The sequence below is a fragment of the Bos mutus genome, chromosome 15 (assembly GCF_027580195.1).
Source record: "Bos mutus isolate GX-2022 chromosome 15, NWIPB_WYAK_1.1, whole genome shotgun sequence".
NCBI lineage: Eukaryota > Metazoa > Chordata > Mammalia > Artiodactyla > Bovidae > Bos > Bos mutus.
In genome coordinates, this window is record NC_091631.1 from 16806789 (window position 1) to 16833423 (window position 26635).

Genomic DNA, 26635 nt, shown 5'->3' on the forward strand with positions numbered 1-26635 from the left:
TCAGACCCGCCTTTCATCTTGTCCGCCCCGCCCCCAGGCTGCCCTCAGAGCCGCCTGAGTTTAGTTCGGGCCTCGTTGCGTTGGCCCAGGCGAAGCGCCAGGAGCAGAGCCGTGCGAAGGTGGCAAGGCGCGGGTACTGCTAGTCCCGGCCATGTCTGGCTCTCACGCTCAAGAGGGAGACTGTTGCTTACGGCAGTGCCGCGCGCAGGTAGGGGCGGGGCCGTCGGTGCCCTCTATTCCCAGGAGGCGAGGCGGCGGCGGAAGCGAGGCGCCGGCCGGGTGGGGCTTTGCGCCGGGCCGGACGCGACCACCGTGTGCCGCCGCCTGCTCCCCGCGTGTGGACTTGAGGCCCCGGCCTACGCGGCGAGCTTTGCTTTCAGCGCTGGGAGTTTTCGGCCGCGAGGGCTGGGCACCAAACGTTGAAAAGGGAAAAATAACTGAGGGGGAGCATTGGGCGTCTTTAATGTGTGTCTCAAACCCATTTAACATAAAGACAGACCTTCGGGGAAACTCGAAGCTCTGGAGTGGAATGGGAGCTAAGACTGTGCTCTGCAGCTGTTTTCCTGCGCCCTTCGTTTGCCGCTCAGCAGGCAGTGGGAAAACGTACGCAGAGCCATCTCTTCGGACTGTTGCCCGCACTTTTACTCTGCGCAGTTGCTCTTTGACTACCTCGGTTAGATTGATTATGGAATGATCTTAAAAAGGATTTTTCCTTAAGCAGAAGAGGAAAATCCACCCTTAGGCTGCGCATACCTTTTCATTCTGGAACACCCACGTACTCAGGGTGATGATTAAGGGCTAGGCCTTGGGTATGGAGGAAATCTAGAGGAATAAACAATTAAAACGTGAGAAGCCTTGCTTAGTTAAGAGGCAGGGAGGGAAAGCACCGCCCCCCCCCCTCGAAACTCGCTCCTTTATTTCTCCTGTTATTATCTCTTGGGGCTGAAGGTTCCAATTAAAAAGTAGTAACGTGGGTCACAGCCTAGCAGGTTTTATTGGTAAATTCTTGGCAACCACTATTCTTGTGTGAATAAGTAACTAACACAGATAAGTTTTCTTCTTCCCACGTACTACAGTTTGTTTATTCTTCATTTCACTGCCATTTAAAAAGTCGTCCACTGTCTGCTTCTACAAGGGTTAGGTCAGTACCTGCTGGAGTTAGACTTTCAACACACCCTGAAAGGAGTAGAGAGAGGAGATCAGGAATGAGATACTCTAGGAAAACCTGGCAGACCAGGCTGTCAGACAGTTGTTTTCAAGAGAGCATTTTATAAGTATTAATTTCTTGCATTTTTCTCCTATCTAGAAAAGCACTAAAATAATTGAGACATCTGTTCCTCCTGACTAGCGTCAACCTTCTGGTGATTAACATCAACCCTTGGCCAAAATGTGGGCTTGATTCCATGTAACTCCCCTTCACTAAAATAATCTATCAACTGACCTCCCTTCTCACCACTTTGGATCAGTTCCTCAGAACTGAAAGGCTGTCTCCCTGCCTATAGTCCTCATTTTACCCCCAATTAAACTTAACTTTATGCTAAGCTGGGAAGGATTGAGGGCAGGAGGAGAAGGGGACGACAGAGGATGAGATGGTTGGTGGATGGCATCACTGACTCAATGGACATGGGTTTGGGTAGACTCCGGCAGTTGATGATGGATAGGGAGGTCTGGCGTGCTGCGGTTCATGGGGTCGCAAACAGGACTGAGCGGCTGAACTGAACTGAAACTTAACTTTGAGGTTGTGCCTTTTTTTTTTTTTCAGCCAACATAGCTTTTTAAAAACTATCCCCTGGAGTATAAATTCCATTAATGCAGTGACTCTGTTTTGTTCAGGGCTGAATTCCCAGAAGTGCTACATGTGTGGTAGACAGGCAAGGAATGCTTAAAACTGGTATCACTATCCACTTAGCAACTCAGCCAACTGAAAACTCAGACCTCCTTGAAGCCTTTTTTTTCAGGTTTTCTTACCCAAAGCCTATCCGTTTTAACTTCTTTATCTTCCAAATCCATCTCCACCATCACACGTTAAAATTTCTTTTTGAAACTATTTCGCACAGCCTTCTGGTCTGGTCTGGTCTTTTGCTTCCTTGGTCATCCTTCAGCCTTTCTTCTGTACTACCCCTATAGAAATGTTCCAAAAACAAGATGTGATCCAATCATCTTCTACTTAAAATGACTCAGCAGCTATCAACCATCTGTAACATAAAGTCCAAACCCCAGTGCATGGCATGAAAGATCCTTACAGTCTTTATCCCTACCTGCCTCCATCCCACAGAACGTAATTCTGGTTGCAGGTGCTTAAGAGTTCTCTGACTGAAATGCTCTTTCTCCTCTTCACATACCTGCGTACACCGCCACATCCTTTATTAAAACTTAGTTCAGCATCCCTTCCTTGCTGGTCTTTCCCAACTCCTGCTTCCTCCCAGAAGTAGCTTCTACTCTGATAATGCCCTGGACCATCTTGTTTTATATGTTGTTTTGTGATTTTACAACTTTTACTAGAGTTTGAGCGCTCAAGGGTAAGGATTTCATCTTACTCATATTTATTTCTTCGGGGCCTTCAGTAAAGTTTTGTTAAGTAAATGAATGAGAGGGCTATTCAATAGGTACACAAAAAAGGTACAAAGGGCAATTGCCGTGACACAGAGTTTGAGGAAGGATCACTTCTGCCTGAGAAGATGAGAGAAGGAATCATAGGGGAAGTGGGTATGAAGGCTGATAAGAATTTGACAGCTAGAGTTGGGATAATTGGAGATCTAGCATGAGCAATAACAGTGCAAAGAGAAAATGATGTATTCTTGGCTGTCAAGATAATGTGTCTTAAGTCATCTATTGCTGCATAGCAAGTATCCCAAAACTTAGGCGTAACACACAATCATTGTCTCACACAGTTTCTGACAATTAAAGTTTCTCATGAGATGGCAGTCAAGCTGTCAACTAGAGCTGCAGGCATTCAAACCTTGACTGCAGCCGGGATGTGTTTCCAGGCTCACAAAGTTACTGGCAGGCCTCTGTTCCTCCCATTTTATTGGCCCAAGCGTCAGTTCTTCCCTGTATGGTCTTCTGCATAGGTAGTACCCTATAACATGGCAGCTGCTGATCCAAAGGAGAGCACAGAAGACAGAAGCTGTAGTCTTCAGTAACCTGATATCAGAAGTGACAGACTATCACTTCTCAGTCGGTCTTCACACAGACCAGCCTCATACAATTTGGGATGGAACTCTTCACCAGGAAGTGGAAACCAGAGAACTGGGATCATCGTTAAGGGCCACCCTGGAGGTTGATTACTACATAGGTGGACTAGAACTGAGAGATTTATGTAAAAAAAAAAGTGAAAACATTTGAAAGTTAAATTGGAGCAAGAAAGCAGAAGGACTTAACAGACCCAAGACATGGTATCTGATCATTAAATGATTTGAGGAAGGGAGTTTAAGTGATCAAAGTAGTGTATTATATTAGTACTAAAAATAGAGTGAAGGGTAAGCTGGAGGGAAATGGAGAAGTTGTAGGCAAATAGGCCAAATAAGAAAAAATAACCTTCATCCTGGCCAAATAGGAGTACGTGAGAGCTTTACACTCTAGTATTTTAAAGTAAGAAAAGCTAGGATGATGGGAAAGTGAATTCCACAAAATTAACTGCATTCAATTTAAAGGACTAGCTTTTATTCTGACATCCTTCCTACTCTTTTTATGTTAAACATGCACTTTCTTTTTTGAAGAATGTGATAATGATTAAATATAACTAACGTTGTAACTTGGCAATCTTATGTCAGTCCCTAAAATTTAAAGAACAACAGCAACGAAAGCTATTGGTCTTGAAATTCAGAAGTCTAGGAATCACTCATCCAGATTATTAATATAAGGAACTCGATACCCAGAAAGAGTCACTGACTTACATAGGGCACTCAGCTAGTGGATATCAGAGTTAAAGCCGGGCTCCTTGTGTTACCGTGTTCAAGCTCACTCTGTTCGCTGCACGATAGGCCATTGAATTGAGAGACAAGATGTTGAGGCAAGGAAGAGACTTTAATTCGGGAGGCGGCAGCCTGAGAAGATAGCATGCTAGCATCTCAAAATAACCATCTTATTGGGGTCTGGATGCCAGGTTCTTTTATAGTTTAGAGAGAAGCAAGGAAACTAAGGTCCTAAAGTCAAAAGGCAGAATGGAGAGGGAGATGCAGTGGGGAAGTAAAGTGAACGGGTCTTCAGTCTTGGAAAAATCTCCAAGGGAATGTCCAGCCTTCAGAAGGAGTGTGTTAATCTCTTCAATGAGACGCTTCAACAGTAAGCGAACTGATAACTTCTGGATGTTCACGCTGGATTTAGAAAAGGCAGAGGAAAGCGAGATCAAATTGCCAACATCTGTTGGATGGTGAAAAAGGCAAGAGAGTTCCAGAAAAGCATCTACTTCTTTATTGACTATGTCATAGCATTTGATTGTGTGGATCACAACAAACTGCAGAAGATTCTTCAAGAGATGGGAATACCAGACAGCCTTACGTGCCTCCTGAGAAATCTGTATGCAAGTCAAGAAGCAACAGTTAGAACCAGACATGAAACAGTGGACTGGCTTCAAATTGGAAAAGGAGTAGGTCAAGGCTATATATTGTCACCTTGCTTATTTAACTTATATTTAGAGTACATCATGCAAAATGCCAGGCTGGATGAAGCACAAGCTGGAATCAAGATTGCCAGGAGAAATATCAATAACCTCAGATATGCATATGATACCACCCGTATGGCAGAAAGTGAAGAGGAACTGAAGAACCTCTTGATGAAAGTGAAAGTGAAAAAGTTGGCTTAAAACTCAGTATTCAGAAAACTAAGATCATGGCATCCAGTCCCATCACTTCATGGGAAATAGATGGGGAAACAGTGTCAGACTTTATTTTTTGGGGCTCCAAAATCACTGCAGATGGTGGCTGCAGCCATGAAATTAAAAGACGCTTGCTCCTTGAAAGAAAAGTCATGACCAACCTAGACAGCATATTAAAAAGCAGAGACATTACTTTGCTGACAAAGATCCATCTGGTCAGAGCTATGGTTTTTCCAGTGGTCATGTATGGATGTGAGAGTTGGACCATAAAGAAGGCTGACCACTGAAGAATTGATACTTTTGAACTGTGGTGTTGGAGAAGACTCTTGAGAGTCCCTTGGACTGCAAGGAGATCCCACCAGTTCATCCTGAAGGAAATCAGTCATGAATATTCATTGGAAGGACTGACGCTGAAGCTGAAACTCCAATACTTTGGCCACGATGTGAAGAACTGACTCATTCGAAAAGACCCTGATGCTGGGAAAGATTGAAGGTGGGAGAAGGGGATGATAGAGGATGAGATGGTTGGATGGCATCACCAACTCAATGGACATGAGTTTGAGTAAGCTCTAGGAGTTGGTGATGGACAGGGAGGCCTGGCATGCTGCAGTCCATGGGGTTGCAAAGAGTAGGACACAACTGAGCGACTGAACTGAACTGATAGAGATTCAGGTTATTGCTGTAGTGGATATTGTCCAGTTTCTCTTTATTATTTATTTGTAAATCCAGGATTCCTGTTTATTTTCAGGTGTATGTGTTTTGAATTCTCTTTGGTACACACAGTTGTACCATCTTTTTGATTCCCTCATTAGTTGATGGGCTAAAATGCCTTTGACAGGTGTTCATTTTATGATTGTAGGAGAGTCCCTCCCAGGAAAACCTCTGAGAAATACATGCCTCTGTTATGCTTAAATTGAAAGAAAAGGTGGAGGAGAGTAGAGCCATGGCTGGCTGTGAGCAGGTACCTCAGTGACATTCAAGGCTGAATCCTTAAAGTAACTGTCATGGTCCGAGCTCGGGTTGGAAAAGAATTTCCAGAAATGAGACAGCATGAGAGCTAAATAAAGTTTATTAGAGTGGGAGACACTCTTAGAACAGCGGGCCAGCTCAAGGGAGAACCAATGTTGAACAAGGTCCTTAGTCCACTTTTTATACCCAGGGTAAAGGAGTGGGATAGGGGGCTTGCGGGTCATTTGCTGATTGGATGAGGCACTTATACTGGGTGGGGTGAAAAGTAAGGCAAATACCTTCTTCCTGTGGGGTCGGGGGTGGGGGGGGGTGGACAGGTTATACTACTCAGGAGGACCTGAAATCCATTAATAGTTAAAACACCGGGGAGGGAAGGATGATAAGGATCTGGCTTTTCTGTTCCTGCATTCCAAGACCCTCCATGGTTTTATCTGCTCTTTAGTCCTTGGGTCACAACAATAACTAGATTGAAAAATTGGGGATATGAAATATTGATTCAAAAACTGTTTAGGCCTTAGTTTTTAATATGTATAAAACAACCCAGATGGATGGGGTGGGGAGGGAGGTGAGAGGGGAGTTTAGGACTGGGGGACACATGTATGCCCATGGCTGATTCATACAATATGACAAAAACCACCACAATATTGTAAAATAATTAGCCTCCAATTAAATAATTTAAAACATATATATATATATATATATATATATATATACACACACAAAATACTGTTAAATGTTGCCCGTAACTGTATGGAACCTCTACTATAAGAAGTTGATTGCAATCTATCTTTAGATATATCTTTCAAAACCTTTATTCTAAGTAAAAAATCAGACTTAATAACAAACAAGATAACTATTGACATTCAGGGGAAAGCTAAATACTAACTAAATCTTTTCTTTCTTATCAATTCTTATTAAAATATGTATTCTGATTTTTACTTTTCTCACCATTTTGGGCAACTTAAATGACTGCATTTTTAGTAAATATACCTCTCTTGGTTCCTGCTGCTAAGTAATTATTTTTTTGAAATTGTAATTTTGTGGATTTGCATGAAACCTTACTAACAACAGCTGCTGTATCATTGTTAAACTCCTGTAGCAGGAAGCTGGCTAATGGTTCTAATACCTCAGTACTGGAAAGACAAACAAAAGGGAAATGGCGAGGGGGGGGGTGGGTGGGGGTGGGGGGGTAGCGGGTGAGGGTGGGGGAAGCGAGGCTTAAGAACAGTCTATTTCCTATAACTTTTGCAACTTGCTGTGCAAATTGATGGTTTTAAGGATCGAAAACTGCAGGAGTCTTCTCATTGGCTGCATTTTAATATGTAATGAAAATATCATTTATATTCCTAAAAAAGGAAATAGCAAATTATACAAGGCATCAGTAATTTTGGCTAGATTTAAAAAGGAAAAAATAAGAAAAACCAACATAGCTTTATTATTCATTTTAATTCAGAAATTTTTCATTGATTAAAGTGGAAAGGAAATGAACGTTGTGACACACATTGTGCTGCCTGCTTTACGTCCATTATCAGTTCAGTTCGGTCGCTCAGTCGTGTCCGACACTTTGCGACCCCATGGACTGCAGCACTCCAGGCCTCCTCGTCCATCACCAACTCCCGGAGTTCACTCAAACTCATGTCCATAGACTCGGTGATGCCATCCAGCCATCTCATCCTCTGTCGTCCCCTTCTCCTCCTGCCCCCAACCCCTCCCAGCATCAGAGTCTTTTCCAATGAGTCAACTCTTCGCACGAGGTGGCCAAAGTATTAGTGTTTCAGCTACAACATCAGTCCTTCCAAAGAATACCCAGGACTGATCTCCTTTAGGATGGACTGGTTGGATCTCCTTGCAGTCCAAGGGACTCTCAAGAGTCTTCTCCAACACCACAGTTCAAAAGCATCAATTTTCAGTGCTCAGCTTTCTTCACAGTCCAACTCTCACATCCATACATGACTACTGGAAAAATCATAGCTTTGATAGCTTATGGTGAATGATGTCGCATTCGTGATCTCTGAAGAAGATTTAGCTATGAGACTAGGGACCAGGCTTGATCACTCAAGAGCTTTTGTGTAGCAGAGTTTTATTAAAGTAAGAAAAGGGTCTGAGAAAGCTTCTGACATAGACATCAGAAGGGGGATGGAGAGTGCCCCCCTCGCTAGTGTTAGTGAGAGAATTATATACTTTGATGAGTTGTTACAGTATATCAAAAGAATGTCTCAAGGTTGTAAAGATCTTACTAGACCCACTTCCATAATTTGCATTTTAAGGTAACAGGATTAGCCAGAAGGTTTTCAGGAAGGAGAAACTGTCCTCAAGCAGGATACACTGTGGTTATATAATCCCTAATACAGAGTTTAAACTGAGTTGTGTAATCATCAGTTCCGGGCTTAAAGAAAAAAAAATTTTTTTTTATGTGACTAAGACTAAGGAATGTAGAGAGGGAAAAAAAAAAACCCACAAAGTTTGTCCTTTCCTCCTCCTTGAGAATTCCAGACCCCTCTCTCTTCGGGGACCCCTGGATCTTATCAATCTGCCTAGGAATTGACTCTCTCAGTTTTGACCAGACGGACCTTTGTTGGCAAAGCAATGTCTCTGCTTTTTAATATGCTGTCTAGGTTGGTCATAACTTTTCTTCCAAGGACGAAGTGTCTGTTAATTTCATGGCTGCAGTCACCATCTGCGTGATTTTGGAGCCCAAGAAAATAAAGTCTCTCACTGTTGCCATTGTTTCCCCATCTGTTTGCCATGAAGTGATCGGACTGGATGCCATGATCTTTGTTTTTTGAATGTTGAGTTTTAAGCCAACTTTTTCACTCTCCTCTTTCACCTTCATCAAGAGGCTTTTAGTTCCTCTTCACTTTCTGCCATAAGGGTGGTGTCATCTGCATATCTGAGGTTATTGATATTTCTCCTGGCAATCTTGAATCCAGCTTGTGCTTACCCAGCCCAACATTTTGCATGATATAGTCTGCATATAAGTTAAATAAGCAGGATGACAGTATACAGCCTTGATGTACTCCTTTCCCTTTTTGGAACCAGTCTGTTCTTCCATGTCCAGTTCTAGCTGTTGTTTCTTGACCTGCATACAGATTTCTCAAGAGGAGGTCAGGTGGTCGGGTATTCCCACCTCTTTAAGAATTTTCCATAGTTTGTTGTGATCTACTCAGGACTTCCCTGGTGGCTCAGAGGTTAAAGCGTCTGCCTGGAATGCGGGAGACCCGGGTTCAATCCCTGGGTTGGGAAGATCCCCTGGAGAAGGAGATGGCAACCCACTCCAGTACTCTTGCCTGGAGAATCCCATGGAGGGAGGAGCCTGGTAGGCTACAGTCCATGGTGTCGCAAAGAGTCGGACACGACTGAGCGACTTCACTCACTCACTCACTCAGTCAAAGGCTTTGGCGTAGTCAATAAAGCAGAAGTAGATGTTTTTCTGAAACTCTCTTGCTTTTTCTGTGATCCAACGGATGTTGGCAATTTGATCTTGTGTTCCTCTGGCTTTTCTAAATCCAGCTTGAACATCTGGAAGTTCACAGGTCACATACTGTTGAAGCCTGGTTTGGAGAATTTTGAGCATTACTTTGCTAGTGTGTGAGATGAGTACAATTGTGTGGTAGTTTGAACATTCTTTGTCATTGTCTTTCTTTGGGATTGGATATATCCATTATGTCATTTTAATCCTCAGCATGTTTTCGTTTAATGGATGAGTAAACTGAGGCCTGGGCTTCCCTGGTGGCTCAGTGGTAAAGAATCCATCTGCCAGTGCAGGAGACACCAGTTCGATCTCTGGGTAGGGAAGATCCCTGGAGAAGGAAATGGCAACCTACTCCAGTATTCTTGCCTGGAGAATCCCATGGACAGAGGAGCCTGGGGGGCTACAATGCATGGGGTCACCAAAGAGCCAGACATGACTGAGCAACTAAACAACAACAAAACTGAGGCCCCAGGTAATGTAAGCAATTAACCCTGAAGCCTGTGCTGAGTCAGAACTTTAAAAAATTTCAGCTTTTCCATATCCTTAATTTTATATTCTTAAGTCTGTTCCATCAAATTATCACAAGCAATACTTATCTAAAATAAAATAGTATGTATAATATTAACAGTGAATATGGGAAAATACCATAATTTCAAATACCCATATAAGTAGCTAAAAATGTAGTCTGTTCTATAATAACCCCTCTTTGGACTCAAAGCTGTTTTTTCTCCTTTACCCAGTGCTGATTTTCTACAGGCAGATTTGCTGACTGTGCTTTGCTGCACAGTGCGTCTATTTCTTGTTCACTTTAATCTGGAGAGTATAGTGCCTTATGTAGGGATTTTCTATTGGATGCCCCGTTTGGAGCATACCTTAGGTTTTATCTTGTGCTTCTAGTGACTTGCACAGCTATCAAAATTGAAGCACTAGGTCACCAGAGTTTTTCAGATGCCGTCAAGGAAGTTATAGGACCTCATTTCCCTCCCAGGTAGACTCACTCTTTTCTGTAATGGCCCCCGTGAAACCTTATTTTCCAGCCAGCTAAGCAATATATTTTGAAATGTTTTTTAAAATAACTCAGCTGTTTTAGTTGTTTTCAAGGTAAGGGTTATAAATCATTACTGCCAAAATGGAATTCATGGTATTTCTTTATTGTTGTTTTTGTTTTCATTCATTTTAGCTTTACCAAAAGGGGGAAATGCTTTATTTTCTTTTCTAAACAAATAATCACCAGACATATATAAAAGTGGAGCTTTTATTTCAGCTAGATTTATTGTACTGATAATTTCACCATCTATATAAATGTGGAATCATCATGTTGTACATCTGAAACATAATGTTATATGTCAATTATATCTCATATATTACTTATATAACATCTTAAACAGTAAGATGTTATCCCAACATATATCTTCATAGAATGGGGCCTGCTGCTGCTGCTGCTAAGTCACTTCAGTTGTGTCCGACTCTGTGCGACCCCATAGATGGCAGCCCACCAGGCTCCCCCATCCCTGGGATTCTCCAGGCAGGAACACTGGAGTGGGTTGCCATTTTCTTCTCCAGTGCATGAAAGTGAAAAGTGAAAGGGAAGTCGCTCAGTCGTGTCCGACCCTCAGCGACCCCATGGACTCCAGCCTTCCCGGCTCCTCCATCCATGGGATTTTCCAGGCAAAAGTACTGGAGTGGGGTGCCATTGCCTTCTCTGAGAATGGGGCCTAGAAAATATTAATTATGATTCCTTCTGAGTGCTTTTTATGTCATTTTCTTGACTTATATTCCATAATGAGTATACATTGATTTTGTAATAATAGAAAACAGTATAATTACTATGGAAAAAGGACTTTTTTTAGAAAAAAAAATTGAACCAACACAGAGAAGATGAAAAAATAACTATCATAGTATATATCATGTACTTCATGCCTTAATGAGGTGTTTTGAAAAAGTTGTTTTGTTTAAAGAAATCTTCTGGGTAGACTGAAGTGTGTCTGTTTCAGCACTAGATTCTATTTTATTTCAACCATTTCAGTAAGACACTTTGCAATATAATCTGGCATTTCCCCACCTCATTGTTATAACTTGTTCCATAGTATTGGACTGTGTGGCCCTTAACTGAATGATTCTAGGTTGCCAAACAATATGGCAGATCCACTTTCCAAACATTAAAAACAAAGTATATTTTGTAATAATTTTCTCTCTCACAGTATCCTCTCTATGGTAGATTTTCTTAAACTTCCTTAAATTGGTTTTTTACTAGAGATATCTATTATATATTATCAGAGGAGGCAATGGCACCCCACTCCAGTACTCTTGCCTGGAAAATCCCATGGATGGAGGAGCCTGGTAGGCTGCAGTCCATGGGGTCACTAAGAGTCAGACACGACTGAGTGACTTCACTTTGACTTTTCACTTTCATGCATTGGAGAAGGCAATGGCAACCCACTCCAGTGTTCTTGCCTGGAGAATCCCAGGGACGGGGGAGCCTGGTGGGCTGCCGTCTATGGGGTCGCGCAGAGTCGGACACAACTGAAGTGACTTTAGCAGTAGCAGCAGCAGTATATATTATAGTAAGTATATATTATATAGTATGTATTATAGTAAGTATGTAAGTATATATTATATATATTTTAGTAAGATATCAAGTCACTTCCTATAATAGTTACTGGATAAAATAATGTCTATTTAGAAATCATTATCTTCTTTTTAAGGACAAGGAACATCCAAGATACCTGATCCCAGAGCTGTGCAAGCAGTTCTACCATCTGGGCTGGGTCACTGGGACTGGAGGAGGAATTAGCTTGAAGCATGGGTAAGTTTCTGGCTGATTCTCCGTATAAGTAGACCACCAAGAGCGTAACATGTATTATGTCAAAGAACAGCTGATGATCGGTTTCTTATGGTTCTCAAGGTAGTTAGTTTCTAAATAGAGAAATAGGTATTTGCATAACCCAATGGAGTAAGTGTGCTCTAGATGTTGCATATATAATAAATACCTGTGGACTTAAGAACCACAATTTGAAATCCAAATAATTTGGTCCCAGTCTTTGGAGTACCAAAGTTAACTAACATGCTGCTGGATATGTTTGTGTCTGGAACTGTAAAGGATCCCCTCTGGGTAGACAGGATTTGTTTCAAAGGTTCAGATACATATTTCAGAGTCACTTAGATACAGATTGTTAACCATCCAAAAATCCTAAAAATTACATTTTGAGTAAAAAAAGGCAATATGCGTTTCTAACTACATGTATCGTTATTAATGAACTTAATACCTGCGGGTCCATGTTGCTCACAGGACAAAACAAGAGATATTTGACTTGAAGTAGAAGGAATAAATAGTATTTAATTGTTCATGAGATTTATTCAGTGTCATTCCTTTAAGAGGATGAAAAAATAAGTAACCTACTTACAATGAAAATAAAGGTTGTAGAATCTGATTCCCTTAAGTGTTTCTGGAACAGGATTAATATTTTTCCTCCTGAAATGTTTTAGGAATATTAATTGTCTGGAGGCTGAATATTAAATTGAGTAACTTGATTTATTTCTTTATCCTAATTCACTTTCTTTAACAAAATTGGACTACTGCAATATTTATGTGATATTGAATATATAGAGTAACACCTCCAAGGAGGCTGCATTGTTTAAAAAAGAATAGAATGTAAAATGTAATCAGTAAACTTTTTTTTTTTTTTTTGGCCTCGCAACATGCAGTTATCTTAGTTCCCCAACTAGGAATTGAACTCTTGCGCCTTGCTTTGGAATCATGGCTTCTTAATCACTGAACCACCAGGGGAGTTTCTATAATCAGAACATTTTAGACTAAAGGGACTTTGTGGCATACCACAAGATGATGCCATTGAAACTTAATCTGCTTCAAATTACCAAGAAACTCATGAAATATAATTAAACTGTGGGAAACGTCAGGAGAGGCCTTATTCAACAGCTGTCAGAGTTCATATGTAGGGAGGCTCTTGGTCTGCAAAGGTCCTGTTCCTCGTAGTACATGGTACCTCCGTTACGTGGGTCCTCTTACCATCAACCCAGTGCTACTGTGTCAATCAGTATTTCACAGGTTTTCAGAGTATTTTGCCAAAACTTTCAAGTTGACCTGTTCACAACAAAGTCCTATAACACTTGTTGTTATTATAGTTGTTTCATTTTTTCATTTAGGAGTTGAGTCCTAGTAATTTTGTTTTTGAGCTGTATTATTTATAATAAATCATGTTCTAAACCTTGCCTTTAGTAACCTGCTTTTTAATTGCATTGTCAGAAATACTAGTTTGTACCGTATACGAATAAGGGCTTCCCAGGTGGCACAGTGGTGAAGAATCCACTTGCCAGTGCATGAGACTCAGGTTCGATCCCTGGGTCGAGAAGATCCCCTGGAGTAGGAAATGGCAACCCACTCCAGTATTTCTTGCCTGAAGATTCCATAGACAGAAGAGCCTGGCAGATTGCAGTCCACAAATTCCATGGACAGAGGAGCCTGGCAGCCTGCAGTCCATGGGGCCACAAAGAGCTGGACACGACTGAGCGCACGCGCACACACACACACACACACACACACAGGCAGTGCAGTGGTAAAAAAAATCCGCCTGCCAATTCAGGAGACACAGTAGATATGGGTTAGATCCCTGGGTCAGGAAGATCCCCGCTAATAGGAAATGGCAACCCACTCCAGTATTCTTTCCTGGAAAATTTCATGGACAGAGGAGCTTGGTGGGCTACAGTCCATGGGGTCACAAAGAGTCGGACACAACACACACACACACACACACACGTACATATGTAAGAAACAGAGCTTTCTACCAAGCTGAATTAAAATAACTTTTTCCAATTGGCTCTTTAAAAAAAAATAGCAAAATTAAAAACAGAATGTAAGCAAGGAGCCATTGCAGATCTCAAGAAGAAATTTTTTTTAAAAATAAAGATATAAAAGACTGTAATTAAAATGTAGAACCATTCACTAAAATTGTGTGTGGTTATGCTAAAGCCCTGAGGGGCGCATTTTAAAATTAATTGACTTTGTAGCATTACAGTCAATTTGTAGGGAAGTTGCCTTGTATTTGTAAAATGCCTGTTATTAGATTCTTAATTGGTGAGGAGCGCCGCCTGGAGGTCACAGGTGAAAACAGCCACGATTGTATGTCACTGCATTTGGGATCTTACTAAATTTGTGCTTCATAGAGTAAAATGGGTAATTTGTAGTAAAATGTTGAATTTTCTCCCTAATATTTAAATGACTTTGTAGACCCATATCAATAATTTCATCAATGATATTAATATTCTCATGTTAATGAAAGTTTTTTCTGATGCTTCAGAGCAGATATATTTGGAATGAAGCACAAACCCAATAGATTATGTTTCCATAGTAAGTGTGGCAGTAAGCCCTTTGGAGAAAATGAAACTATTTACATTTCCAGGGTTTGGCTGCTATCAGTCCAGTTTATATGCTCCTGATGTGTGGTGCCAAACAAGAAAAGACAGCTTAGGACACAGATGAATGTTAAATCAAAGGAAGAAATGGAGGATCAAGAAAATAACCATAGTCAAGGCTATTCCAGAATACTTAGTAGCCATTGTGTTTAGGTTGGGCTCCTACCTTTCACATTTAACATTTCCTATTTTCACAGCATAATGTTTTTATGTGTCAGAAACACTAATCCTGTTGTATGCTACTAAAATTAAAATTAATAAACCCATATTGTAGACAAGATAATTGAAGCATAGTAAGATTTAAAGGATTTTTTTAAGTAAATAAGAGTGGAAGCAGTACATGTACATGTATTATGAACTCCTGCGGTTTGTCCCTCTGCTCACCAGAGTGAAAGAGCAGGGAGTGTGGAGAAAACAAATTCCCAAACGTAATACCTTGAAACTCAGCATGCTTTCTTTTGTGGCTTACAGTCCCAAGAAATGCTTTACTTTTAGTCTTTAGCATTTGTCCTTCCCAAAATAAAAGCTCTATCATCTCTGTATTTTTATCCGGATATCTCCTTCCTTGTAGGTGTAAATATATTTTTTTCTAAAATCTATTTAGCTAATTGTTTAATCAAAATTGACCAAAATCTAAACTGATTTCTATTTTACAAAAGTAGTAATAAAACCCGATTTAGCATACTAGGGAATTCCCTGGTGGTCCAGTGGTTAGGATTCCATGCTTTCACTACTGAGGGCTTATTTACAGCAGACTGTTGTGAACTTTATCTGGGTCTTTTTCCGGGGCTGCATAAATATCTTCCCGCGTGAGAAGACCTACAAGTCCACTTCCCAGCAGGGGTGATTGGATTACGTACCACACATGATTCCAGAGTCTCTTTCATGTTCTTCATGTTACATGAGGACAAAAGATTTGGATCTCTGGTATTTATAAGGGGTCCTTTTTGACAGTATGATCCCTATGCATTGCCACTGGTTCCGGAGGAATGCCACTCTATGATTTTCTTAGGCAACAAAGTTCTAAAGTAGTAACTACATTGTGAAAATGAGTGCTTGAACAAAGCTTCCTGTACTTTGTATTTCACTCTCTTTATCAGGCATTTGGGCTTCCCTGGTGACTCAGATAGTGAAGAGTTAGCCTGCAGTGCTGAAGACCTGGGTTTGATCCCTGGGTCGAGAAGATTCCCCTGGAGAAGGGAATGGCTACCCACTCCAGTATTCTTGTCTGGAGAATTACATGGACAGAGGAGCCTGGTGGACTACAGTTTCGTGGGATCACAAAGAGTCGGACACGACTGATCGACTAACACTTTCACTTTCATACCCGGCATTTATTTTCTAGACTTTAATTTATGAGTATACCTTAAAGGAACTTCCTTACATTTTGTCAGTTCTAAGTCTATAGGTTTATTTGTAACCCCAGCTTTGGCAGCTTGATGCAGTATAGCTAGTCATCCTCATTTTCTGTGGGAAACAGTTGATATTTTTTTAACTCTTTATTTTATTTTGGAGTATAGCCAATTGACAATGTTGTAATAGTTTCAGGTGGGCAGCAGATAGACTCATCCATACATGTACATGTATCCATTCTCCTTCAAACACCCCTCCCATCCAGGCTGCCACATAGTGTTGAGCAGAATTCCATGTGCTATACAGTAGGTTCTTGTTGGTTATCCATTTCAAATACAGTAGTGTGTACATGTCCAAACTCCCTAAATATCCTTTCCCCCATCCTTACCCCCAGCAACCATAAGTTCGTTCTCTAAGTCTGTGAGTCTCTTTTGTGTGTTCATGCTCAGTTGCTTCAGTCCTGTCCGATCCTTTGCAACCCTGTGGGCTGTAGCCCACCAGGCTCCTCTATCCATGGGATTCTGTAGGTAAGAATACTGGAGTGGGTTGCCATGCCCTCCTCCAGGGGATCTTCCCTACCCAGGGGTTGAACCCATGTCTCATATATCTCTTACATTGGCAGGCGGGGTCTTTACCACTAGCATCCCCTAGGAAGCCCTGGGAGTCTCCTTCAGAAACAGTTAATATTGATTTAGTGTCCCTAGTCCATGCCTCAGTGGCAGAAGCTGGAGCATGCAGCTGCTGGTATTTCCTTCATTTGCATTATGTGGCAGCTCTTTAACACCCTCTGGCAGCAACTGAAAGTGATACATGAGCCAGAGGATCTTTGTTGAGGGTGGAGAGAATTTAGAGATTTTGAAATTAATTTCCAAATCAAATTTGAAAGCACCTTGTGGTAATGCTGTAGCATCCTCCCTTAGCACAAGTGCTGTATAACAGAGATCTCCAGATGTAACCATGCCTTTTACATTTTTAACTTTCTGCAATTGTTTTAGCTTTGTTACCATGTAGTTTCACAAGATAGAAGTGTTTTTCAACTAGGAAGCATACTGTTCCACCCAAAAAAGTAGCCCAGGGTTAAAGCTGTAATTTAACCAGCCATCCAGCAGAGGTCTCTGAACTTCATGTTTTGTAATAAGAGCATTTCAAACAACAAAATGAAACCCGATTCCTTGTAAGACTTTGAGTAGCATATTTTCCTGATTAGATTTTAGAATTACTGTGTTTCATGTCTAGCAAGATCAGCTCTGCTTATTGATGCTTAAAGATGCTAAAGACTTGTGTTTTCAGATGTATTTATCCTAACTAGATGAAAGCCTGGTTACCATTAATTTTGCACCATAAAAAGAAATAAAGAACTTTATATGAAAATGTAGAAGACAGAAGCAACTATCAACATTTTATTGTGTCACCAGCGTTATAAAGACATTAAAGTAGCTTGCTGTTCTTTCTATACAGCCTATTCTATTAATTGAATAAAGCTGCTATTTGTATGGCTTGATTTATAAAGACGAGTAATGATTGGACTGCAAGGATACACTTCTTTTTTGCAAAAGCAGGACAATAGAGTTAAATAAATACCAATTTCTATATTTTGTATCACCAGCAATGAAATCTACATTGCTCCTTCAGGAGTGCAAAAGGAACGGATTCAGGTATGATAAAGGGATCCTTCTTAAACCTAAATGTCTCATCTTCTCTACCTGATTATTGTTTTGTGAAATGGAATTAATGTTAAAAAAAATGTTAGTTTTGAAGGGAAATTATATTGTGATAATTTAAATAACTAATCAGCAAACATTTGTTAAGTAACTACTAAATTTTTTTAAGGTGGTAATGGTCCTGCATGTCACCAGGAGTTCTAAATCTTCTCTCAGCCTCTACAGGGCAAAAGTGAATAGTGCAGTCTTAAATCATAATAAAAGATGATTGTAACTGCAGCATTGTAACACCATCTTTATCTGCTACTGCTGCTGCTAAGTCGCTTCAGTCGTGTCCGACTCTGTGCGACCCCATGGACTGCAGCCTACCAGGCTTCTCCGTCCATGGGATTCTCCAGGCAAGAACACTGGAGTGGGTTGCCATTTCCTTCTCCAATGCATGAAAGTGGAAAGTGAAAGTGAAGTCGCTCAGTCATGTCTGACTCTTAGCAACCCCATGGACTGCAGCCTACCAAGCTCCTCCATCCATGGGATTTTCCGGGCAACAGTACTGGAGTGGGGTGCCATTGCCTTCTCCCCATTTTTATCAGGCTAATAGGTTAATCAGATTGGACCAAATGGACCAAATCAACTCATATTTAATAATGGCAAAGCTCTTCCAAAGTTATAAAACTTTGTTTCAAAATTTTGAGAGGACCCCTTCTGTATTAATGCTAGAATAATACCCAGAATAGAGTTAAAACAAGTACATAATACTTAATTCTCTCGAAGACATAATGCTTCATTAATAAAGAATTTATATGGTAGTTTATAATAAACCCTGGCAAATGAGAGTTACAAGTCAGAAATATGCATGTTACTAGGAAAAACCTAATTCTTTAGAACTTAAAAAATAACATGCCTCATCGAGATTAGCATTTCTGAGTACCAGGTAAGATTCTCAAGGAATAAGAAAATTTTATTCTCTATTTTTCCTCTTATATTATGAAATATTGAAAAAAAATTATGATACCCATCCTAAAATAGTGATCATATAGTCTCTCTGAAATATAGTTGTGAAATTACATGGCAAAACTGAGAAATTAAATCAATGAAATGATAATCTCATACTTGCATATTAAATTTTCCATAACAATTTTTTTCTTCAAATTCTAAAGATGGATTTTTTTTTAACTCTTTTGAGATTATTTTGGTTAGTAGAAAACATTTTTATTTCTCAAAATGGCTACATATTTTTGAGTGAGACTATAATTATATAAATATTTAAATCCAAAATTTTGAAAGAGATGAGAATACCAGACCATCTGACCTGCCTCTTGAGAAACCTGTATGCAGGTCAGGAAGCAACAGTTAGAACTGGACATGGAACAACAGACTGGTTCCAAATAGGAAAAGGAGTACGTCAAGGCTGTATATTGTCACCCTGCTTATTTAACTTAGATGCAGAGTACATCATGAGAAACTCTGGGCTGGAAGAAGCACAAGCTGGAATCAAGATTGCCGGGAGAAATATCAATAACCTCAGATATGCAGATGACCACCCTTATGGCAGAAAATGAAGAGGAACCAAAAAGCCTCTTGATGAAAGTGAAAGAGGAGAGTGAAAAAGTTGGCTTAAAACTCAACATTCAGAAAATGAAGATCATGGCATCTGGTCCCATCACTTCATGGCAAATAAATGGGGAAACACTGGAAACAATGTCAGACTTTATTTTTTGGGGCTCCAAAATCACTGCAGATGGTGATTACAGCCATGAAATTAAAAGACGCTTACTCCTTGGAAGGAAAGTTATGACCAACATAGATAGCATATTCAAAAGCAGAGACATTACTTTGCCAACAAAGGTCTGTCTAGTCAAGGCTATGATTTTTCCAGTGGTCACATATGGATGTGAGAATTGGACTGTGAAGAAAGCTGAGCACCGAAGAATTGATGCTTTTGAACTGTGGTATTGGAGAAGACTCTTGAGAGTCCCTTGGACTGCAAGGAGATCCAACCAGTCCATTCTAAAGGAGATCAGTCCTGGGTGTTCATTGGAAGGACTGATGCTAAAGCTGAAACTCCAGTACTTTGGCCACCTCATGCAAAGAGTTGACTCATTGGAAAAGACCCTGATGCTGGGAGGGATTGGGGGCAGGAGGAGAAGGGGATGACAGAGGATGAGATGGCTGGATGGCGTCACCGACTCAGTGGACATGAGTTTGAGTGAACTCCAGGAGTTGGTGATGGACAGGGAGGCCTGGCGTGCTGCAATTCATGGGGTCGAAAAGAGTCGGACACGACTGAGCGACTGAAGTGAGCTGAACACATATATTCACACTATGTATATACACTATAGACAAACAAGAAAGAAGACATTTCTCATTGATATTTTATGAACCTTTTCTTTTCTTTTTCCTTCTCTAAATAGCCTGAAGACATGTTTGTTTGTGACATCAATGAAAAGGACATAAGTGGACCTCCGCCATCTAAGAATCTTAAAAAAAGCCAGTGCACTCCTCTTTTTATGAATGCTTACACAATGAGAGGTTGGTAAAAAATGTACTCAACATAACGAATATTTGCAGAGTAGGCTCCCCTAAATGGGCTCTCCTGTTTGGCACAGTAATAAAGAATCCTCCTGCTTATGCAGGAGATACAAGTTCAATCTGTGGGTCGGGAAGATCCCCTGGAGAGGGAAATGGCAACCCACTCCAGTATTCTTCCCTGGAAAATCCCATGGACTATAGTCTTGGCAGGCTATACTCCATGGGACTGTAAAGGAGTCAGACATGACTTAGCAACTAAACAATAGAACTCCCCCCTAAATAATGGCAATTATTGTTGTAATTCAAATTTCTTAAATACCTGCTATGTGCAATTCTAAACGTGTTAACTGATTCAGTCCTCACATCAGCCCTGTGGAAGGTCCATTAGTATTTCATTTTATACATGAGAGGACAGAGGCTGTGGGAGGATTTTCCCAAAATAAACAGCTAGTGAGTACTGGGGCCAGAATTCCAATCTAGATGAGTATGACTCCACTAGATTGTCAAATTAACCAACTATTATATATACAATCCAGTTCCTACTCTTAGTTTAGAGTTATACCTCTGCGAACTTGTAGTAGAAATTAATCAAACTACAAAGGAGGGAAAATCATGGTCTTTTCTTCACTTCAGTGGGAGTGGTCCTCTCTTTTTTGAAAAATTTACTGTATAACAAAAGTATGACTAATTTTATTAGTAATTCCCAGAAATTGTGGTAGAAAACTAACCTAGAAAGGTTGAACCTAAAGGACAATGTAAAAATAAGAAAGTATAACTGAAGTACTGACTTACCATTGCAATGAAGTCATAAAGACCATGCTTTAGTATAGCCCCTGAATGAAATCAGTATACAGGGAATAATCGTGCTATGTTCTGTTCCCAGACATTACCGGCTACTATTGACAGGATGAAACTTCAGCAGCAGATTCTGCCAGCCTGAAGAATCTTTCTTAGCGAAAACGCTAAATAAACTTCCATTTGCAAAAATAGCCATTACTGAGTTTTATAGTGTACAAATTCTTTTTTAGGTAAACCCATTGCATCTATATCTTAAAATCCCAATCATCCCTCATGTCACCAAGATGTGGCCTACACTATAAAGCCTATCTTGGTCAAGGGTCAGGCTGACCTGGGTTCAAATCCCAAGTTTTCAACTACTGTCTAAAGTTGGACAGTGTAGTTAAATAACCATGGATAAGTTATTTAACAATCTCTGAGCCTTGACCATTAAATGGGAGAGATGGTTGTTGTGATAATACAAAGAGAAAACATCTTTAAAGGAGATGTAGGAATCCCTAATTGAGTGGTCATAGCATTATGATAATGATCTCCATTATTATAATAGCTGTACTTCAGACCATCTGAAAAATGTTTTTGAACGTGTATAAAGTATTGCGCGCATTGTCCGCTTGCTGGATAAAGTTTACTGTTTTTCTTTTCACTTTCTGACTCTTCTCTTTCCTACCTCCCTTCCTCCTCTCCTACCCACTGCCAACTTATTATTCCATGCCAAAAAAAACAAGTCCATAACCGTATATAAATATGTGTGTGTATGTGTGTATGTGTGTGTGTGTGTATATATATATATATATAAACTCCTTAAAAAGGGTAATTTGCTTTTCACTGAACATGTGACTATATTCTTCCCCCCCACCCCCACCCCAGAAGCAGGTGCTGTGATCCATACCCATTCTAAAGCTGCTGTCATGGCCACCCTTGTCTTCCCAGGAAAGGAGTTTAAAATTACACATCAAGAGATGATCAAAGGAATAAAGAAATGTACCTCAGGAGGGTATTACAGGTATTTCCACCGCCACCCCCGCCACTTTTTTTTGTGCTTAAATAATTTGAACAGTATTTCTCCTTCTTGTGATAAACGGGATCCTGATATTTTTATGTATTTAATGCGACGTTATGTATCTGTGTTAGTTAATACTCCACTTAATATTATAGTTCCAGATCTATTCTCAGTGATACAAATCGTATGCCTCCCTTCCTTCTCCCCATTCCCAACTCAGCCTTGGTAAATTATTGCCAACATGAGTAATGAAATGTTTGTTGGAGTAAAAAGAAAAGGACTGGACTGAGATTTCTGTAGAGATGGAAAGACTGTGTTCCTCTGCTGAAACAACCCGAGAATAAGCGCTCCTCACCTTCACTTTGTCTTCAGGAAGTTTCAGCTCTGACTAAAGTTTATGCTTCGTTTGGATTTCATGTAGTATTTCTAAAAAATTTTCATTAAAAAATTTATAATTATTTTAATTTAGATCTCTATATGCTTATAATTTTCAGTGTGGAAAGGGGCATAGATAATATAGAACAGAGGCCCTTTAGACAAAATCAGCTAAGTCTACCAGCCCACAAAAATGTGGCCATTATTCATCAATCTACAATGTAGTGACACGAAGAAACGTGTTCCTGGGACTCAGGGACAGGCTCAGCATTTCATCTAAATGTTTGGGCATTCTTGTTCCTGAACTTTCACCCTTCTTAATTTCCTAAAGGGGCTGAATCCACTTTGGCTTGTTGAGAGGAAAAGGGTGTCGGTTTCACTGAAGTGTTCTTAGGGCAGTGTGTTACTGTTAACTGCACGTAACAGTGCGTGTTTAAACTAGTGTGCTGAGAAGCTCAGTTGACTTGAGTTTAGTTAATATTTATTGTGTGCCTACAGCATTCCTCAGCAGTGGGAAACACCTACTTACAGAAGTTAAATATTTAAATTTTGAAAGCGTACATACTAAAGCATAGCCACATACTACCTTTTCCACGTCTGGGTCTTGAAGGAGAGGCATTTGTGTGTTACCAATTTCATTGGCATTTGATTGCTTCAGTGAAGAAATAAAAATAGGTCAGAAGAACATGTGAAACGGTGGGTATAGGAGCAGAGCCCAGCAGAGAGTCTTTGGAATTTGTGGAAAAAAGAATGACGCGAATGCAAAGATGCCATTTGTTATGCATCATAGTGTATGTACTTTTTATATATTATGTTGAATGTTTCGGAACTTAAAGAGTACAAAGTTTTTTGAGATGTTTTTGCAATTCTGTTTGAGCCTGGCTGGGAAATCAGTAACAGGGTCATTTTCACAGCTCCTGGGCAGTGGTACTTAATCACGTTTTGGGTAGAATCCTAAGTATCCGGTCAAAAGAAGGGGCAAAAAAAGCTGGATGAAGTAGGGAAAAGGATGGAGTTTTTACATTTTGCACTCTACTTTTTAAAAATTTTAAGTGCATCTTAAAAATAATGGTAACTTTCAAATGCCTAATTCTTATTGGGGAGGTAACCGTGTTAAACGTAACTGTCCTCCCTTTTGAAGGCGAATGCCTATGGAAGGGTGAAAAGAACGCTGTTTAGTTGGAGGACTACCCCAGGCTCTGCTTCTGTAAAAGGAGTAGATCGGACTGGATTAGCTTTCAGGTCTTCTTTACTGTGGAATTATTTTGCACCTGGAGCTATTTCTGACTGTTTGATGTATGGTAGAGGAAAATATAAGTTTGTGGTTTTTATGGCCAATACTAGGAAAGACTTGGGACTAGCAATTTTTCCCTCCATGTTTAAGGATATTTTATAATTACCTCTGTTTTACTTAAGTAAAATAATGGGCAACCTCATTCTGTTAATGATAATGATTGGCCAAGTTCTTTATCACATGACCGCTATTTATTCTATACCTTCCCTAAAGTAGTAATTTCTGATAGTTTATTGATAGAACTTATTTTAGTTAAATGTAGCCATTACAGAGGGGGTGAAAAAGCAGATGATACATTAACAAGGCAAGAGAAGTTCATGTTACAAGGAAAATATGTCTGAGTTTTGATTGGTTGTATATGACCTCAGAAATAGTTGTAACTTTACCAGTGACAGATTATTTGCTTGAGTATTATTACAGAAACAAAAAATGAAAAATGCATATTTTGATTTCATCACATGTACTTACTAAAAATAAGGTAAAAACAAGTTCTAACATCATAGATTTGAGAACGTTCTAAAAATGTTATCATACCCTTAATGGTTCACTCAGAAGGTTTTTGCTATCCCAGGACCATAAACCACACATGTATTTATTGGCCTATCCAAGACACTTTCGGGTCCTGCAGAGATAGAATAAAATGATTTCATACTGTTGGGAAATTCCTGCTTTAAGTAGTTCAATTGTTAATCCTTCCTATGTTCAAAACACTATGATTCTCTATGCTTCATGGAAATACTGGTATGATCTTGATAATTTCTTTGTTAGCTTTTGGTGTCCTGTACAAATTTCTGCCACTTCTACTTAGGATTAGAACAATGCCTGCCAGATTCCCAAGGCGTCTTTTGATATAGTTGTTCATGCAGGATACACAGACTGACATGCAACATCTTGTTCATAATTTGGAGTGGCTTCTCGGATATAAAGAGAATGTCTAGTTTATTATTTGAAAAAGTGATCAGTTTTATATATGAATTCTTTTGTTTTAAAAAGGAGCATGTTTTGTCTTACAGATACGATGATATGTTAGTAGTGCCTATTATTGAGAACACACCTGAGGAGAAAGACCTCAAAGAGCGCATGGCTCGGGCAATGAATGATTACCCAGACTCCTGTGCAGTGCTAGTCAGACGGCATGGAGTCTACGTCTGGGGAGAGACGTGGGAGAAGGCTAAAACCATGTAAGTGTAAACCAAGGAACGTCAAGGCCAGTCACCACACTTTCAAAGAAGGATGACTTTTTTTGGTGTGTCACTGGTCAAATTGGTTTAATCTGAATTTAAACCAATTTCATAGTTCATTATTTCTAGATATTTTATTTGTATTATATATTCTTTTGTTAAGAAATAATTTTCAGGTTAGCTGTTGTTTGGCAAGTTACTGTGCTCTTTGATATAAAGGAGCAACAGCTCTTGTTCTCTCAGTTGAGGGCTAGGATGATTTGCTACATTTATTTACAAAAATGGCACATAATAAAAAATTTAAATTTAGGTAAGTAGTCTACTTTAAACTCTTTTATTTCCTGAGAAGTATATAGTATGTGGCATGATATGGTATGATTCCTTTTTTAAATAATGTTAGAGACAAAATAAGAAACCCTTTGCATAGAATTGAGGGGGAAGAAAATTACTCGGAACAGGGTTCACTCGATGCAGAGGGAAAATGTAATTGTTAGAAGTGGAGAACTCTGACCAAACACTTCTAATGCTTTTTGCTTTTTATTTTTTTAAACAGGTGTGAGTGTTATGACTATTTGTTTGATGTTGCCATATCAATGAAGCAAGTAGGGCTGGACCCAGCCCAGCTTCCCGCTGGAGAAAATGGGATTGTATAAGTCAGTGGAAGTTTACTATATAGAGAGATAAAGCTTATCTTAATTATTACATAAATGACATGACCTTTTTTAAATGAATTGAAAATGTCTATGAAACTATTGATTTGTCACTAAACAAGGCAGATCTTCTGACACTGGGTGATATTTGCTTACATTCTTATAATTTTAAATGACAATACAATGGAATAAAAATTTTATAATGAATGTGTTTTGGGTTTTTTGGCTGCGTTGTCCTGCATGTGGGGTTCACCAATCAGGGATCGAATCCATGCCCCCTAGAGTGAAAGCGAGAAATCTGAACCACACAAGAAGTCCCATGAATGTGTTTTATGTTTATTTCTAAACCCCTTAATGGCAAAATATTTCCCTTTGAATTAATCTTTTTTTGTATATACTTCCAGAGAATTCCTATTACTCTTCAAAATTGTTGGTGATAATAGAACCCATTGGAAAATTTCCACTAAGTTACAGAATGAGCATTTTCTTATTTTAATATTGGTAACATAAATTTACATGAAAAGTTAAGACCAGATGTGCCACTCAATGCTAATGTCAAATCAATTTTATAGATTTCCTCTTTATGCTGTACAGATGTCCCTATATTGTGACGTAGAGCAGTCATGTTTTAGTGGGATCAGCTGTAAAGTTCAAATCAAGTGATATTCACTCAAACTCTCCTGATGAAGTAAACCGTGACCAGCCCAGTGATGTAATCAGAAAATGCTTTTTTTAATGTAGCCAAAAGCAGCAGCATCTTGATCATAAGGTTTTATTTGGTTAATACTATTGTTTAATTGGGAGAGAAAATAATGCACCATCTCCAAAACCATCATCTCATCCACTAGCCCCCTCAGTTGATGATCTTCAAGCCATTCGAATTCATTTACCCCAGTTCTTTCTCTCCAGCAAGTCTTTAGCCTCATCTAGACTTCCAGCCCCTTGATCCTACCATTTATCATTGTCCATGACTCCGTTCATATCCTTGCTTCCTTCCTTATGAAGCATAGATGATGGCATTTGCACCACACTATTGGAAACATCCTAACCCGTGTATCTTGTCCCCTCCATCATACCTGTCAAAACCCTCAGTCTTTGAGAGCCACT

The 26635-nt window shown here is 39.8% G+C and overlaps 1 protein-coding gene, 1 long non-coding RNA gene and 1 other non-coding gene across 4 annotated transcripts in view; 2 read left to right on the plus strand and 1 right to left on the minus strand.

Moving 5' to 3' along the window:
* On the plus strand, positions 1-25735 carry APIP (APAF1 interacting protein). 2 transcript variants are annotated; one of them, XM_070383568.1, is made up of 7 exons: positions 1-208; positions 11963-12063; positions 17647-17695; positions 20113-20230; positions 21899-22031; positions 24711-24878; positions 25432-25735. In XM_070383568.1, exons 1-7 carry the CDS (start codon positions 152-154, stop codon positions 25529-25531), a joined length of 726 nt encoding a protein of 241 aa, XP_070239669.1. In that variant the 5' UTR covers positions 1-151; the 3' UTR covers positions 25532-25735. The 2 variants fall into 2 exon arrangements, with proteins under 2 accessions (XP_070239669.1, XP_005890958.2); XM_005890896.3 differs by having other exon boundaries at positions 10-208; positions 21896-22031.
* Positions 1-26635, minus strand: part of LOC138990988 (uncharacterized) — a 426908-nt gene that overhangs the window by 106205 nt on the left and 294068 nt on the right. The gene's annotated exons all lie outside the window — the stretch shown is intronic.
* TRNAS-GGA (transfer RNA serine (anticodon GGA)) lies at positions 8957-9028 on the plus strand. Its single transcript has one exon. It is a non-coding gene; the product is annotated as a tRNA-Ser (tRNA).